Genomic DNA, 18170 nt, shown 5'->3' with positions numbered 1-18170 from the left:
TTAATGTAGCTTATCAATACTGTTCAGTTATGGAAAAATCCAAACTGTCAACCAATAAATACTTGCATCCTTTTTTTAGAGGATATATGAAGCAAGATTCTGTGAGAAATGAGAAAGCTCCTTTTTTTTGTCCTTTGGGAGAACGCCCTGGAGCAGCATTACCTATAGTGCAATAGATGAGCCACTTTTCCTAATGCAGTGTTTTCACTGCTGGGTAAGTGTCCAGAAATTCTCCCATACCCAGCTCAGAGTCTAGTTGGGGGAACAAAAGATTAAATAACAAAATATGTTTTAGGACACAGTGTGGGAAATATCTCTAAGCAACACATGATTAACTGCCAACAGGAACTGAACAAAAAATACGTTCTGAGTCTACAGGTTGGACCCTTGACTCTAGGCCACGGAATAATGCCTCCATGGGGGTGCAAAATGGTTCTCAGAGGACAAAAAAATCCTAAATATTAACAATGTTTTGTAGCCCTTCGAAGTTCAGCCCTACCAAACCAAAATCTCATTCCTTAGTATTTAATTTCTTTTGTTAGGAAAAAATTTAATTTTGTTTTTCTCCTTAGGGAAAGCGATAATGAAAATAAGATTGAAGAGCACTACTCTAGACCAAAGTGGCCTGCGAAGACTTAACAGAAAAAAGGGACATAAGTTAGATCTTGAAGAATAGTAAACAGTATAAATAAGAGAGAATGTGTTTACATGTATTACACATATATGTAATTAGAAATAATCTTTGCCTGAATTTTTGATAGAGAAAAGAAGAGGCTATCAGGAGGAATTACATGAGAAAATGTTTAAAGGAAAGGAATAAAAATGTTTAAGAATAGGTAGCTTAGTTTGACTGGAGTTACTTGCTTATATACTTACAGAATATTCCTAGAAGAATAAATAAGAAACTGGTCCCTTAGGGAAAGACACCAAGAAACAGGAGTGGGAAGAAAATGTTTTACACCCTTTTGCTCAATTTTTGCCATGTGTATGCAATTAAAAAATGTTTTTTTAAAAAGGTCTGAGTTCTAAAACGACCCTGCTAACAGAATAATTAGGGCATGATACTTAATCTCCTCAGGCCTTGGTTTCCTTAGCTGAATATTATTTTTACAAATAAAGTAACAGATGAAAGCATTTTGTAAGAATTTAAGGTAATCAATAAAATGCCAAGTAGTTAGCTTCTATTGTTCCTATTTTTTTTTTAACATGTTTTGCAGGGGAGAAGAAGTAAGTGCAATCTATAAAGTTTCTTTCTCATATAAATTTATTTAAATTCCAAAAAACCTACCAGTTCCATGGAATGTTGTGCCAACAACGCGAACACAGCTTGGTACACGGAGATCCCAGAACCTAACAGTCTTATCTTGGGAACCAGACGCAATCATCCAGCCGCTCCAAGTGTAAAGCGCTAAAATATGCCCTATAAAAGATCATATAATCAGTGAGTACTGTGGAACAGTATTTTTCTATAACACATTCAAAGCTAAGTACTCCTTACTGTTGAGCACGTCTAATCTAGTTAATCAAATATACTGTGTGGCAGGGATTTTCCATATATATCAAATATATTGGCAATTTTCAAAAAATTAAATTCAGTAAAAGGCACATCAAAACCATGCTTTATAAACTTAACCTTTTTTGGTGAGTCAAATATTTCAGGACATCATAATTAGTACTGAAAAAATATTATCATTTGAAATTAGGGCAAATTTTCCAAAGAGGAAGCACAGGATTGTGGGATTAGATCACCAGCTTTGGAAGGGACAGACCTGTTCTGCCATGTTTGGCAGTAAGATAATAAGCAAGTCATTTTGCCTTTTTCAAGTTTTGCCTTTTCCACGTATAAGATGGAGATAGAACTTCTGGCCTTATAAGGTTGTTGTGAGGATTAAATTAAGGAATTATGTGTATAAGTAAAGGAAAATGTTAGCTATCATTACTGTGTTGTTATCCAAAGTTCACAATTTAGATTTTTGAAATAAAAATTTCCTGTCCTGAAGAAATCCCTTTTGATGCAATATACCCCCATTAATGAAAATGCGTAGGGGGAAAAAGCATGGGATGAACAAAAAGAAGAGTAGCATCTGAGACTGATATCACATACCGGTATGCCCACTCAGAGCATGGAGGCCCTGTCCTCTTTGACAATCGGTTGTATAAATGTTACAATCCCCTGCTCCAGCACTTATCAAAATAGCTCCACCACTTTCTGGGCCTTCCATAAATGCCAAGTCTCTGATTGTCCCATCATGCATACTAAATTCCAGATCCGGTCCTGAAACAGCAATAAGAATTTTAAAAAAAGACGCTGCTCAACTTACTGTGATAATTTGAGATTGCTAAACTGCCTCCAAACTGACCAAGAGTAGTAGAACGGTAGAATGGTATGGTTTATATTTTCATTTTGGAATTGATATAATAATCAATTTCACTTTACTGAGTAAAAAACTTCAAGAAATCAAAATACCGACTAGGTTATCATCATCACTAAAACAGAGCTATATGTAGAGTTACGTTCTTGGCTTTTATCCCAAAGAAAATGAAAGAAAAAACAGATACTCTCTGGAAGATATTCACTAATACAATTCTGGAAGTTATTTAAAAGTTATTTTTCTGATGACAAAAATTTTCTGAGGATTAGACACCACCTGGCCACCTTGTAAGAACTGGTTAAAAAAGGATAATGCCTCATGAACGCAAGCAATTAGAATGTAAAAAAATTCTTAATGGTATATTCTCAGATTTTACTAAAAACAATACAGAGCTATATCAGAGACACACATAGGGAAACATAAAGAACACACTGGCAAGCTACTGCTTACATACTCGGCCCCTACCTGTTGCGTTACAAGTCTCTGCATTGAAGGGCAGCACTTTGACGTATTTGTCATTTGATCCTGTTGCTAATAACTGTCCACAAGGACTCCAGGCCACACAGTAAATGGATCCTTTGTGATGTTTATTCCTTTTAAAACGTACCACTGGCTGCTTAGGGATGTCATGTGCACTAGAAAGAAAAATCGCAAAAAGATATTTCAATTTCTTGCTTACGAAGGTTAATGGATGTGAAGTGAGTGTGAAGTTCTGCATTATGGTTGTTCTTGAGGGAGGGAGCAAAAAAACTATCACACAATATGTTAACAATTTTCAAACTCTTAGATGAAATAAATTTAAAGCATATTTAAAATCCAAAAGTAAAATTATTAACCATTATTATACTAATCTTAAGTCTTATTTCAGACCACATAGGGAAGAGGATATTTTCTAAGTCTTCATTTCACATATTTTCATATATCTTTCAATTCCCAAAAGAATTTTAAAAAGAGCTAATGATACTTCTAATTCAAAAAGTTCAATAAACATTTATTAAACATATAATATGAGCAATGGCCTAGGGCTAGGGGAAGGCAAAGGATAGAGAAAAGGACAGAGAAAAAATAAAAGCGGCAAGAGCTCTGTCCTGAGTTTAATATCTGGCAGGGGGAGATGTTTCATGACTACCCACATACAGTAAAGCAAGTATAAATATTATAGTCCAATACAAGGTACTAGGTCTTAAAGGACAGGGAGAATTATTACAGAAAAAGATGAAGGCAGGAAAACTGCTTCAGTGAAGACAAAATATAGTGGGGAGACCAGCCCAGCATGCAGCATGGGAAAAAGTCTGTGGGACTGGCGGGGAGAAGCCTGGGGCATTCCAGAGACTGAATGAGACAGACATGATGGGTGAGGAGCAGCAAGCACGGCTGGGGAAGGTCCTAAATGCCATGCTCCTCGATAGCTTGGCCTTTAATGGGAGTCTAACATTGGTTTAGTGGAGTAGTAGCATCTTATCTGTACTTTAAAACATAGACTAATATTAAGATACTATAGGTATAATGATAACATCAAGTCTATGTAAGAAAATGTACATGTTTTTGGAAATTCATCCTAAAGGGTGAAATGACATATCTAGGATTTACCATAAAATACTTTAGTAAACAAAAAGGACGAAGAAATATGACAAAAATCTTGACAAATGCATTTCAGTGTACTAATCTCTACTTCTGTGTATGCTTAAAATTTTCATAATTAAGAAATTTTTAAAAAACAAGAATATTGATAAATCTTCAACACTTACAAGGTGCTTAATAGTGATAGAGAAAATAAATCAGATCAAGATTCTCTTTTCAGCTGGACATCCAGTTCATTGCCAGGGCCAACCAATTCTTTCTTTAAATGGATTTTACCTCCATCCATTTTCCACTGCCATCACACCAGCCATTGACAACAGCCTCCTACCTTTCTCCTAGCATCTAATCTTATTGCCATCTGACCCAGAGTTTACATCACAATACTGTTCTGCTGAAAACTTTCAGCAGCTTCCCACTGCACTCACCATAAAATCCAAAATGTATACAAAACTGCATAATATAGTTCACATCTATCTCTGTAGCCTCATCACACTACAGCTCACAACACTCCAGCCGATCCAAACTTGTTTTGGTTCCTTAAAAAGCCAAGCTCTTTCTCACTTCATGTTCCCTCTAATTACTATCTTCTCCCTTCTCTTCACATGGCTAGGTTCTACTCACCCTCAGATCTCAGCTTTAACACCTCTTCTTCAAAGAGGTCCTACCCTGACTCCCCAGTTCCCTCATCTCCCATTTTACTATGTTACAGCACCTTGTACTTTCTCTTCATAGCACCTACCACAGTGTATAATTACATTTATTAGTGTGCCTATCTCCATAGTATCCATCTTCTCCACTAAAACAGAAGTTCCATAGGTCAATGAACATGTTTGTTTTACTCACAACTATCCCCAAAGCCTAGCACATAGAAGGAGCTCAAAATATATTTGTTAAATAGATGAATTTATTTTCATAAAAATCAGTTTCTTCAAGGGAGTCTATGAAACATCTGTGCCAGCATGAGAAATACAAAAGAGGAAAGTCAATTTAAGATCAGATTAACCTTAAATATACAAAGTCTTTGGCTCTGCCTACATAACTGTTGCTCTTTTCCACACCCTGATCTGGAATTCTGCCTATTCTCTCTCATATAATCCTACTTAACTAACACAATGAGCACCAATAAATTATATTACTATCATCTAACATGATCCCTATTCCCCTTCCCAACCTTTAAATGCTACTGCAGTCCAAAAGCCTAAATGTCTAGTTTCAGATACAGAGATATACCAAAAAATGCAAATAAATAAATAATCTCGCCCCTCTGTTCTCCAAACTGGGGTTATAATAAAAAAGCCTAAGGGTTGTAAAAAGTTTCCAAAACATATTATGACATGTACTGCTTTTTATTTTTAAATTTTTAAAGATGTGTAGCTTGTTTTGTTTGAGTGTTTTTGTCTACTGGTATGAAAACTATTCCATTTGTGGCCATTTATCTAACCACAAAATCTACCAAATAGTTCTTGATCTTTATAATGCCTATTTATTTTGATAGTAAAAGCCTTGACAAATAAATTGACAAAAAGAGTTCAAATTCGGTTTTCTGTGAGATTATATCTAAGGTATATGCTTTCTCAGTAACTTTAAAGAATTAGTTGTACACCTAATACATAAGGTCATGTGCCTGGTTTTTTGCGACATATGCCTTTAGAGATATATCTCTTATTTTCAAATCCCATAATCTGTTAAAACAAGAGACTAAAATCATAATTAGGTTGACCGAATGAAAATTGAATCTTTCTAGGTCAAAATGGTCAAAGATCAGCAATTTCATATAGTTCAACCTAATACTTCTTTGTAGTGTAAGACATTTTAAATTTTCTCCAAGTCTATAACCAGCAATACTTTGTCTTTATGTAATTAAGCTAGAATAGAAGGATCTTGCAGATTTTTTAAAAAATTAACAAAAACCATGAAAATAAAGAAAACTAGACTATTGAGTGAACAATGGCCTAATGAAAAACATTTTATGAAAAACAACTTACAAAGTTAATGGATGATTCTTATGTATATTTCCTAAGTATTGAAAACAAAAATGTAAAAGCTTAATAAAAGGAAAAGAAATAAAAATTAAACACTACTGAACAGCAAGTCTTAAAAAAGGGACCATATAGCTAAATGAAAAACTAAAGTAAGAATGGCACAATAATGTGCCAATAATCATCTATCCTTACCTTGGATCAATTACTTCTGGATAGGCACATACTCTCAGAGTTTTTGAATTTGAACCGACAGCATACAGACCACCACCTGGATGAAAAGCCACTGCTCTAACAGCTTGTGTGTCTTCTAGGGTATTAATACAAACAAACTGCTTTTTTGATTTGTCATCCTATGGAAAGAATGAATATTAAAGTCATTCTATAAAAACATGAATTTGAAAGAATTTGTCTTTATCTCATTTTAAATTCATCTGAACTGTATTATTCACTTCATCACTTTAATGTTCATTATCTACAATCATACATTCTTTTGAATGGCAAATCCAAATTAAGCCCAATTTTTCTATTTTTGCTACTCATTGCTAATCTAAGCTCACAGAGATCACAGACATTCAAGTTTTTCTTCGCTTACTATGACAAAATATAAGAATATGCATTCCCATATTAAGTTCTCTTTAACTGTCAAGGAAAAGAATAGCCCACGTGTATAGTTCTTACAAAAACAGAAAACTGTTCATGTTTCTAAAGGTAGGAAATATAAAACACTATTATTTAATCATTTTAGGGTTAAAAAAAAAAAGTTTGCCATTATCTCCAGCAATGAATACTTTAATATTTCAAACTCAAATTGTAAAATACCCTTTTAAAACTGTAAAAATGATTTTAATCAGAACATTTAATTTCAGCCTCATTTCTATTTTAAACTGTCAACCTGTCTGTCCACAGCCCTCTTCTGAGGAAGGCAAGTTGAAACAGCTCTGTATAAAAGCTTTGGTGACTGCTATTATTGGTATCATTTGAAACCACCCTGCTACCCTGACCAGGACTGGACCCTGGACCTGGAACAGAGCCCTCCAGGCTGGGTGTGGTGCACAGACCCAACCAAATTCTGTCTTTGCGTATGCACCTGACATTCATACGTTCCAAAGGCAAATCACTTCAGCTCTGGTTGTATGCTGAGAGCTCTAGAATCCATAGTGATTATATCAATGAAGAGACTATGCATCTCCCTACCCAAACTTTAATGTATTCAGCAATACATCCTCATGGGGGAGTAGGAGTTAAACCTAATATATTACACTCTGTTTGTCTTATGTAACTGAATTGAATTCTTGTATTATTCATATCAATTTGACTAGAAATACTACATTTTCCATTAATCCATATACAAGAAAGGTGACTATTTACCAAATGAATAGCATGGGTAGATAAGAGGAAAATGGAGGGGAATGACTAATTGATTAAATGGCCGATAGCACATTAATAATAATTACTAAGGGTTGCTTTACAGCAGAAGTGGCAGAGCCAAAATTAACTTTACCTGCTCTTCTCCAGTGTATTTAAATTTTTTTTAATTTGTTGCCATTGAAAAAATAGATTTCACATAAAAATCTAACTTTCTAGCTTTTCTTGAAAATCAAAAGAACTAGAAACACTAGGCCAGCATATTTCTTTGTGCAAGGGACAAATATTCCTATGTACTTATCACAAAAATAGTCAACTTTATTCACTTATGTTACCTGTTTGGCCCCATAAGCATCTGAAATAATTATTGTTTATGGGGTAAAAATCTGAACTAGAGAAAATAAGATAGAGTGAAGGTGTATACTGGTTAGGGAAGGATATCTAGTTCCAAAGCAAAAAACAAATGCATTGATGAGAAGTCCAAAGGAGTAAAGATATAATAATACCTTAACTAATTAACCACAGGGTTCAGAGAGTAGTGACACAGCCCTAACTCATGCGCCAAGATCACCACCGGACAATTAATATGAATACTCTCAAAATGTGATTTGCCAGGCAACCCCTTCACTTCACTCAGTGAAAGCTCAACTACCCTGAGGTAACTACCAGCATTAACAATAAAGACTATTCCTAGTCATAGTCATTATATTATCACTATAATAATGAACAAAGAACTATTGTTCTTTCTTTAAATTGAGAATTCCTTGACAAAATTTGCAAGTAAATATAAAAATAATGAACCTTCCTTCCCCTAAGTATTACCTCTTCCCCTCTTGATCTTGACAGATTCCCTGCAGAATCTCCAGGAGGTGGCTTAATGACCGAATGTTCTGATGAGCTGTGTGAATAGAAATTCAAGTACAGTTTACTCTGAATAACAAAACAGAAACTAATTTATCCTTTCAATCTCTAATATTTATTTTTTTGGCAAATGACACCCACTGACTCCAGTCATAGTTACTCTCTGGAGCCATTTGTTAAGAGGCTCTGGACTCCATAACACAAAGCATAGTTAGTTGTAAGGAAGGAATGAGAAGCCATTCTAGAAAAGAGATTAAGTCAAAGTTCACAAATTTTATAGTCAGATGCCAACTACCTTTTCCCTGCTTAGTTCCAGAATCCTGGTTGCTATGCTTAAATCCTAACCCAGGCAGGAACCTGGATTGCTCTTTAGAAAAATTATCTGGTCCATGAGAAAAGACTAACAGAAACTGGACAGTTCAGGGTCCCACAATAAAACAATGTTTCCATTTAATCACTTTTTGGTGAGGCCAACAGGTAAACACATGCATCCATACATGTGGCCCTTCCTTCCAATCAGCTTTTTTAAAAAACGCCTCACTCTCAATAGTCAAATGCTTGAAGAAAGCCTCCTGAATAAAAACCAGAGACTAGGGTATTCCCTGGTGGTGCAGTGGTTAGGACTCCATGCTTCCACTGCGGGGGCACAGGTTCCACCCCTTGTCGGGGAACTACGATCCTGCAAACCGTGAAACGCAGCCAAAAACAAAACAAAACAAAACAAAAAAAACGGAGACTAAAATAAACAAGAAAGGAATTTGGAAGAAGGAAGACAATTAAGGAAACGAAAGCTACAAAAATATAATTAAAATCCTAAGAAATATAAGGGGAAATAATGAATCCAGGAAACAAGAAAAATATCTATTAAAAAATATAAGGAAAATTAGAGAATAAGAAAGAGCTTAGAAAATAAAAATGATACCAGAAAAAATTAATCAATAGAAAATGGAGGTAAGAAAATTGCTACATAAATGTTTTCAATATTCTAGCACTTAAGTTTCCAGCTTAAAAGAGCCCACGAAGTATCCAGCAAAATGAAGTAAAATAGACCTACTCTGATGTGTATCATCATGAAGTTTTAGAACATCAGGGAAGACAAAGTCCTAAAAAATCCCAGAGTGGAAAAAGCAGCAGTCCTCATACAAAGGATCATATCACAATGGCATCAGACTTTTCAATATGTACGTGAGCATGTAGCAATGACTCCGAAACTCTGAGGAATGATTTCCATTCTAGAATTCTATACTCAGCTATACTAACAAGTCAAATGTGAAATATTTAGACATGCAAGATCTCAGAAACTTCTACTCTGATGTACCCCTTTTCAGAAAACTACATGAGATCCTAAAACAGGGGATCCAATACAGGGAACAGGCAAAGGAAACTCCCAGGAGAATGGTGAAGGAAAGTCCCAGGACTCTCTAGGCCTGAATAAAATGACTTAGAAGCAATGAATATAAAGTGAACCAGGAGTGATCTTGGAGGGGTGTCTCCCAGGGGGAAAAAAAAAAAGGAAAGAGAAAGTACCTAATATTTTTTACTGTAATGAGGAGTTTTATGATTTTACAGTTCTGTCACAGCATCTGCAGATAGTTTAGTACCAAGAAAACTAAGCATGTATACACATACACATGCACACCAAAAATGAGGCAATTACTCCCCCCATGAAAAACAAAAAAAGTTTTGTGAAAGGAAATATATTCATATTATATGACTCAGTTGTAAATAACATTTACATGGCCATAGTAATGTTAACACTGAATACCGATTTAAACAAAAATTGATGTATATTAGAAGAAGGTGTAGACAAAATAAATGTGTTGTGGGTAAGGTATGGTAGCTAAATCTAATTGGCAGGGAATCAAGGGATAATAAAAACAGCAATAGAAGCAGATTATTCAGAAATGTGGAGATACATAGCAAAAGAAACAGCTAACTAGGTTGAAAATGGCAGCCTACTGGAAACAGAAGTCATGGACAAAGATGGGTAAGAGAGGGGATTCTCTTTTGTTTTAAGCCTTGAAGTGCTATTTGTCCTTTTAAACCATGTATGTATATTACTTTGATAAAAATAAAAACCAATTTTAAAATTTGAGTTCTAGTTTGGGGGGTACACAAAACAAGTGTTATAGGAACTGTAATAAAGAAGCAAATATTAGATAAACTTATATTCTTAAGTATAAAACTAGAGTTTTTGATACTAAATGTATAAAGCTAATTCCTGTAAACATCCCAATGCCAAAAGCAAGTTATGCATTTTAAAACGAACTACTCCCAAAGGTGTTTAATGTTATAATAGAGGAAGAAAATGCTCAACTATTCCCACTGCATAAATTAACACTTGTCTACTGATAACAAGATGAAAATTTTTCTCTGACTACTGAAAACATAAATATGCAAGAAGTCTCAATTGCTGTAACTACCAGAGCTGCCAAGACTGTCTTGCTGCAATTATTCCACCATGTCAGAAAACATCTTCCTGTGCCCTGGATATCTGTGAATTAAAAGATTATTTGTTGAAAGGTACCAATGGCAAGGGAAAAAACTGGGGAGGAGATAAAGCCTAAAACTGTATGATCTCTGAGTAAGATGGCTTATAAAAAAATAGAATTGCCTTGGTGGTGGTAAGAAAGCAAAAAGAAAAATAGGAGAATAAAGACTATTAAGAGACACAGAAGTTAGTAGAAGAGAATATAGATAAATGAAGGCAGATCAGAAAAAAAAATTTGGTAGGTAATAAACTGTAAAAACTTTCATTTGTAAGGCTCCAAAGAGAAGTTCAACTTTCCAAGTTTATTTATTAGTATGAAGTTAACATTTCCAGGTCTAACAAAGTAAAGCACTTACATTTGGTTTCCACAAGAAGGTGATTCCTCAAGAAAAGGTATGTGATTTATTGATCCAGGATTACTAGGAGTGCTTGTGTGAATATCTGGAGCATCATGTGTTAATCTCTGACTAGAGTCTTGGGATGGTGTAGAAAAACTAGTGATGGAAGAATTATTAGATCCATTGCCTTTGTTCCCATTACATTGCTGGTTGAGCGCTGGTACCTCATTACCAAGGCTATCCATTCCAATATTTAATTCACCTAGCTTTTGAATGGACCTATAAAATAAAACAACGTAATTATATTAAAATAAAAACTTAGTCATATTCCTAACATATAGAAGACTGAAAATTTGAGAGGGTAAATACATGCACATATAACATATAATATATGACAAGTTTAGTACTAAAAATTACCATCATCAGTTTAAGACATAACCAAGAAACTGAAAGAAGATCCAAATTTTCCTATAGTATACCACTGTAAAGGAGATAGGCATAATGGGTATCATTGATTTTTTTTTAAAGCACCTTTTACCATAAAAAACAGAAAAAAAAATCTGTTTCTTCTCCAGTACAACTTTGGTTCAATTTTCAACATGAAAATTAATTTCCCAAAATAATAAAAATATCACCACTATCAAATTTCTCACCAACAAAACAAAACAAGCCATTTTCATTTCATCTGTCTAGTAATGTCATATCAACTGAGAAATGGATGACTAGAGCAGGTCATGATGGGACAAAGTCAAGTGGCATCCCTATTATCCGCACATTCACTCATTCATTCATTTATTCATTCTACAAAAACTATTTGCCAGGCTCTGATCTAGGCACTAGTGAGATAAAACAGGGAGCAAAACAAGGTGGCCTTGGGGTCTTTCCCTCACCGCAAGTCTCCCTACGTCAGGGTAGCCTGACTCCTTATGCTGGACTCAGGGCTCCAAAGGGCACAGAGGAAGCTGCCAGGCTCTCTTAAGATTTAGACCAGAACTGGCCCAGAATCACTTTCTCCAGCCTAGATTTAGTATGAGAGAGGACTACATAAGGGATGTAACTACCAAGGGGTATTGTGGCTCACTGTATTTTCTAATTTTTCTACATTAAACATTAGTGTTCGTGTGTGTGCTTGTGCATGCGTGAATGTGTATGTTTGGGGCTTAAAAAAGACTTTAAAAGAGCAGTTTAATATTATTAAAGGAGTTGGCAGCCATTACTAAATATTTATCAGTTAAAATGTTTAACTAGACAGTACTTCTAATCTTCTATGAAACACTAATCCTGTGAAATGCTCCCCATAAAAAAAGAGCCTGAGATCAAATAAATGTGGGAAATGTTAAGTATAAAGAATCTAAAATGCAAATATCATATTGATTCTCTCAAAGTGGGGAGGATGGGGAAGGGGCAGAATATGCCTATAATAAGTGCCAATTATTAGTAACAGAAACAAAATATCAAGAGGTATAAAGTAGTGATACAGTACTGTTAATAATAATCCTATCACACTTTAGTTGATTTTTTTCAGTAAGTTCTATTATAGAACATGACTCTTATTTCTCTGCCTCTTTCTATGCCTCTGGGAAGGAAGAAACAAAATTTAATTCTGGAAACTGTGCTCTGCTGCTAGAATGATTTGGAAGACTAAAACATTAAGGGGAAAAAAGTATATTTTAATTTCTAGATTCTATCTCTATTCAATTTGTCCTTGGTATTAGTCAGGTACTTTAATGTCCTGGTACAGGCTCAGATATATAAGGTCTAGAAAAAAAGGACTGAACTATTATTTTAAAGAGTTAGAAAACAGAATAGATAAGAAAAGGTTAAGACAACAACAGAAGGCTTCCCTGGTGGCACAGTGGTTAAGAATCTGCCTGCCAATGCAGGGGACACAGGTTCAAGCCCTGGTCCAGGAAGATCCCACATGCAGTGGAGCAACTAAGCCCGTGCGCCACAACTACTGAACCTGCACTCTAGAGCCCGCAAGCCACAACTACTGAGTCCTGCCACAACTACTGAAGCTCACGTGCCTAGAGCCCATGCTCCACAACAAGAGAAGCCACCGCAAGGAGAAGCCCGTGCACCGGAACGAAGAGTAGCCCCCACTCGCCGCAACTAGAGAAAGCCCGGGCGTGGCAATGAAAACCCAATGCAGCCAAAAAAAAAAAAAGACAGCAACAGAGAATTTATATGAAACTAATTTATGAAAACTTAGGATAAACACCCATTCATATTTATTTATAATAGACCTGGTTATCCTATGGATTTTTATAACATACTTACCTTTAGTACAATTTAAAATTCTAATCTCTAAAGAAATTGAGAACAGTTGTTAAATAATAAATATGCTCTAAACTGAACCTAAATTATAAGAAATAATTTGAATTCTATATATAATTGTCTTTAAAGGAAGAATAAACCATCTTGAATAGTTTAACTTTTTTTCTGAGAAAGGACATCCTTACTACTACCAGAATCACAGAACCTTGCCACTTCATGTTCTGACTTAATGCTAGGTACCTGCTTTCACTGAAAAACAAAACAGTCAGGAAGTCAAACTGCAACCATGACTTTTACTGATATGAAGACGACATCCAAGAACTAGAAGTAGCAATTCATCAAATTACGATAATTCTCATAAGCCACTGACTTGATCAGAGGTGATAAGAAAACGACCCTCAAACTGAATGTTCAGAGGCCTACCTAGACTCTATAGATTACCACTATACAAGTTCCTTATGTGAAGGTTTGAAGACAGGATCAGTTTCAGGCTCACTGACTTGCATAACACGCAGAGTGTCAAGCAGATTACTTCCAGTATTACTGAACCAAGTAAAGACAGTCGCCACTGCATTGCCATATTATAATCATGATGATAGCCAACATTTATGGCATACCTCCTATATGCTAGAAATTATTCTAAGTAATTTTTTATGTATGTTAATTCAATCTTCCAACAACCCTTGCTCATTTAAATATACATATTCAGGCTTCCCTGGTGGTGCAGTGGTTAGGAATCCGCCTGCCAATGCAGGGGACACGGGTTCGAGCCCTGGTCCAGGAAGATCCCACATGCCATGGAGCAACTAAGCCCGTGCACCACAACTACTGAGCCTGTGCTCTAGAGCCCGCTAGCCACAACTACTGAGCCCATGTGCCACAACTACTGAAGCCTACGCTTCTAGAGCCCATGCTCCGCAACAAGAGAATCCACCACAATGAGAAGCCCGCGCACCGCAATGAAAAGTAGCCCCGGCTCGCCGCAATGAAGACCCAACGTGGCCAAAAATAAATTAATTAATTTTTATAAATAAATAAATAAATAAATAAACATACATATTCTGGTTTACTGATTTCTAAAAAAAAAAAATGTTACCATGTATTTACCTCCTATAGTTAAAAATAATATAAGTTCATACTGTCTTGGCAGAAATTACAAGAAAGAATCATTTTAATATACTGAATTCAATAGAATCTGAAAGTTTAAGCTCTCAAAATAACAATAAAAATAACAGGTAACACTTAATATAGTGCTTACTCTATGCCAGGTACTGTTTTAAGCACTTCACGTGGATTAACACATTTAATCTTCATGGCAACCCTGTGAAATAGATGAGGAAACAAGCAAATAGAAGGTAGTAATGTCCCCTAGGTCCTCAGCTACCCTGGGACAGGGCTGGATCCAGAAGTAGTCTACTTCCCGGCTGTGTGCTGAAACCACCACTCTCACTGCTCCCTTTGCTTAGATGTGAAACGCCATTTAAAGGGAAGAAGGACAAAACTAGATGAGCCCTCAGAATGCTGTGACTGGAAGACATTAAGTAACTCCACACTACTTGAAACACTTAAAAAGCCTTAAAATTTCAAACTATACATGGCAAGTAGCAGTTACTGCATGCTCTTAATAGCTTTTAAATAACTCCTTATATTTAAAAAAGTGACTAAAAAGACCGACCTACTGAGGAATTGTTCGGTAAGATTCTGCTGCTGATCAGGACCATCCTCCTGATTCACACCTCCTTCAAGCAGCATCTGTTGGTATATCTGTCGCTGTTGCTCCTTCTGCTCTAAATGCTGTTGATAGCGTAATCTTTGCCTATAATATTCTTGAAATTGTTCTGTTGAATCTCGAAGCTTAAAAATATTAGAAAAAATAATATATTTGAGCAGACTACAATTAAATATGTCACCACTCAACAGTAACTTCTATAAGTGCTGAATAAAACATACAGATAGCTATAAATAACAATCAGAAAATACTTAATATATTGGCTCTTTGAAAAATAACATAGTATCCATGAGTCTTAACAGTCAAGTAGATCAGATCAGTTAATTTGCTGAATTCCACAGCAAGAGATTGACCAAAATGAATGGTCATCCTGGATCCCTAACACCAAATAAAAATACAAGTTACAGTTGTCACAAGGGAGACATAGATAGAGAATACGAATGTAGATAAAGACAAACACAAATCTATCTATATTACTAGAAAAAAAAAATACTTACTGAGGGACTACATTAATATTTAATAAGCACAATATTAATCTTATCCAACACACTTAATTTAAGCATGTAAGTGGCTTAATAGGTTACTCTGGAGGGAAGCTTATAAAATTTCCCTCAAAAACAATACTTTAATTCAAACAGCCTTTCACAAGAAAGTAGAATAAACGGGTGTTAAACTTAGCAGTCTCAACATTCCTTCCTCACTCTTCTAGAAGCCAACTTACAGGACTTAGATATCATAGTGAATTCAAATATTGGCAAAGAAAGACTCCTGCCAAGCCGGAGTCTGGTCACATTACACAGGTCACGTGAACTGGAACAAATCAGTCATCTCTAAACTTGGCCAACACTGATAATAAGCTTATCTAAGAGTCTTGTACCGCTAACTAAAGCTAAAACTGTCTCCCTTTTCCAGAAAATAGTAACAGTCCCCCTTTATTTCATAACATAGCAATAACTCTGAGACAAAATTATCTGTATGTCCTTTAAAAAAAATTTTTGTGGTAAAATAAATACAAATATTGTAATTTTAACCATTTTTCAGTGTACAATTCAGTGGCATTAGATTCATAGTGTTGTACAACCATCACTATTATCTATTTCCAAAAATTTTCATCACCCCAAACAGAAATTCCATAAGCTTTAAGCAATAACTCCCCACTTCCCTCTCCCCCTAACCCCTGCTAACTTCTACTTTCTGTCTCTATAAATTTGCCTATCCTAGATATTTAATATAAATGGAATCATACAATATTTGTCCTTTTGTGTCTGGCTTATTTCACTTAACACGATGTTTTAAAGGTTCATCCAAGTTGTAGCATATTTATTTTTATGGCTGAATAATATCCCATTGTATGGATATATCACTTTTGTTTATCCATTAACCTGTGGATGGACATGGGTTATTTCTACCTTTTGGCCACTATAAATAATGCTGCTATGAACATGGATGTACAGATATGTTTGAATCCTTGCTTTCAATGCCTTTGAGTATATACCTAGAAATGAAATGACTGGGTCATACAGTAATTCTATATTTAGCTTTTTGAGGTACTATGAAACCACAGCGACAGCACCATTTTACATACCAACCAGCAACGTATGAGGGCTCAAATTTCTCTATTTCCTCATCAACACGTGTTATTTTCCATTGCTTTGATTTTAGCCATTTTAGTAGTTGTGAAGTTATATTTCATTGTGGTTTTGATTTACGTTTCCCTAATGACAAGTGATGTTAGGCATCTTCTTCATGTACTTTTTGGCCATTTATAGACATTTAGCCAATTTGCAGAAGTGTCTATTCAAGTCCTTTTTTAGATTGGATTTTTTTGTTGTTGAGTTGTAGTAGTTCTTTACATATTCTAGATATTAAACTCTTGCCAGATAAATGATTTGCAAATATTTTTCCCATTCTGTAGGCTGTCCTTTCACTTTCTTGATAATGTCCTTTGATGCACAAAAGGTTTTTTAAAAATATTTATTTATTTATTTTGGCTGCCCTGGGTCTTAGTTGTGGCATGTGGGATCTTTAATTGCAGCATGCGGGCTCTTAGTTGCAGCATGCAGACTTCTTAGTTGTGGCACATGTGTGGGACCTAGTTCCCCAACCAGGGATCGAACCCGGGCCCCTTGCATTGGGTGCATGGAGTCTTACCCACTGGACCACCAGGGAAATCCAAAAGTTTTTAATTTTGATGAAGTCCAATTTATCAATTTTTACATTTGTTGCTTAAGCTTTGGTATCATACATAAGAACGCATTACAAAATCTAAGGTTGTGAAGATTTATCCCTTTGTTTTCTTCTAAGAGTTTTATACTTTTAGGTCCTATACTTAAGTTGTTGATGTACTTTTAGTTAATCTTTATATATGGTGTGAGGTAGAGGTCCAACTTCATTCTTTTGCATGTGGAAATCCAGTTGATCTAGCATCATCTGTTGAAAAGACTATTTTTTCTCCCACTGAATGGACTTGGCACCCTTGCCAATAATCAGTTGGCCATAGATATACAGAATTATTTCTGGTCTCTCAATTTATTTCATTGGTCTATATACCTATCCTTATACAAGTACCACACAGTTTGGATTACTGTAGCTTTGTAGTAAGTTTCGAAATTATGAAGTGTGAGTCCTACAACTTTGTTCTTCTTTTTTCAAAATTGTTTTGGCTATTCAAGGTCCCTTGCAATTCCATATGAATTGAGTATTGGCTTTTCCATTACTGCAAAAGAGGCGGTGGAATTTTTATAGGAATTGCATGGAATCTGTAAATAATACTGGGGTAGTACTGACATCTTAACAGTATTAAATCTTCCGATCCATTAACACAGAATGTCTTCAATTATTTAGATCTTCTTTAACTTCTTTCAGCAATGTTTTGTAGATTTTAGCATACAAGTCTTTCAACTCCTTAATTTATTCCCAGATATTTTATCCTTTTATATGCCATTGTAAATGAAATCGCTTTCTTAATTTCCTTTTCTGATTGTTCATTGTTGGTGTATAGAAACACAACTGATTTTTATGTGTTGATCTTGTACCCTGCAACTCTGCTGAACCTGTTTATAAGCTCTAGTAGCTGTCTTGTGAATTATTCATGATTATACATATAATATTCATGTCATCTGTGAATAGAGATAGCTTTACTTCTTCCTTTCCAATTTATTTCTTTTTCTGGTC

At 35.2% G+C, this 18170-nt stretch overlaps 1 protein-coding gene across 3 annotated transcripts in view; it reads right to left on the bottom strand.

Moving 5' to 3' along the window:
- WDR47 (WD repeat domain 47) overlaps positions 1-18170 on the bottom strand; it is a 51401-nt gene that overhangs the window by 2628 nt on the left and 30603 nt on the right. For all 3 annotated transcript variants that reach the window (XM_061186230.1, XM_061186232.1, XM_061186231.1), the window contains exons 7-13: positions 14943-15121; positions 11009-11269; positions 8123-8198; positions 6128-6285; positions 2838-3007; positions 2105-2275; positions 1289-1420 (exon numbers count right to left, since the gene is read on the bottom strand). In XM_061186230.1, coding sequence (XP_061042213.1) covers positions 1289-1420; positions 2105-2275; positions 2838-3007; positions 6128-6285; positions 8123-8198; positions 11009-11269; positions 14943-15121 — 1147 coding nt within the window. The remainder of the gene's footprint in view (positions 1-1288; positions 1421-2104; positions 2276-2837; positions 3008-6127; positions 6286-8122; positions 8199-11008; positions 11270-14942; positions 15122-18170) is intronic.

This window comes from Eubalaena glacialis, chromosome 3, assembly GCF_028564815.1.
Source record: "Eubalaena glacialis isolate mEubGla1 chromosome 3, mEubGla1.1.hap2.+ XY, whole genome shotgun sequence".
NCBI lineage: Eukaryota > Metazoa > Chordata > Mammalia > Artiodactyla > Balaenidae > Eubalaena > Eubalaena glacialis.
This window is presented reverse-complemented; position numbering and strand designations above follow the sequence as displayed.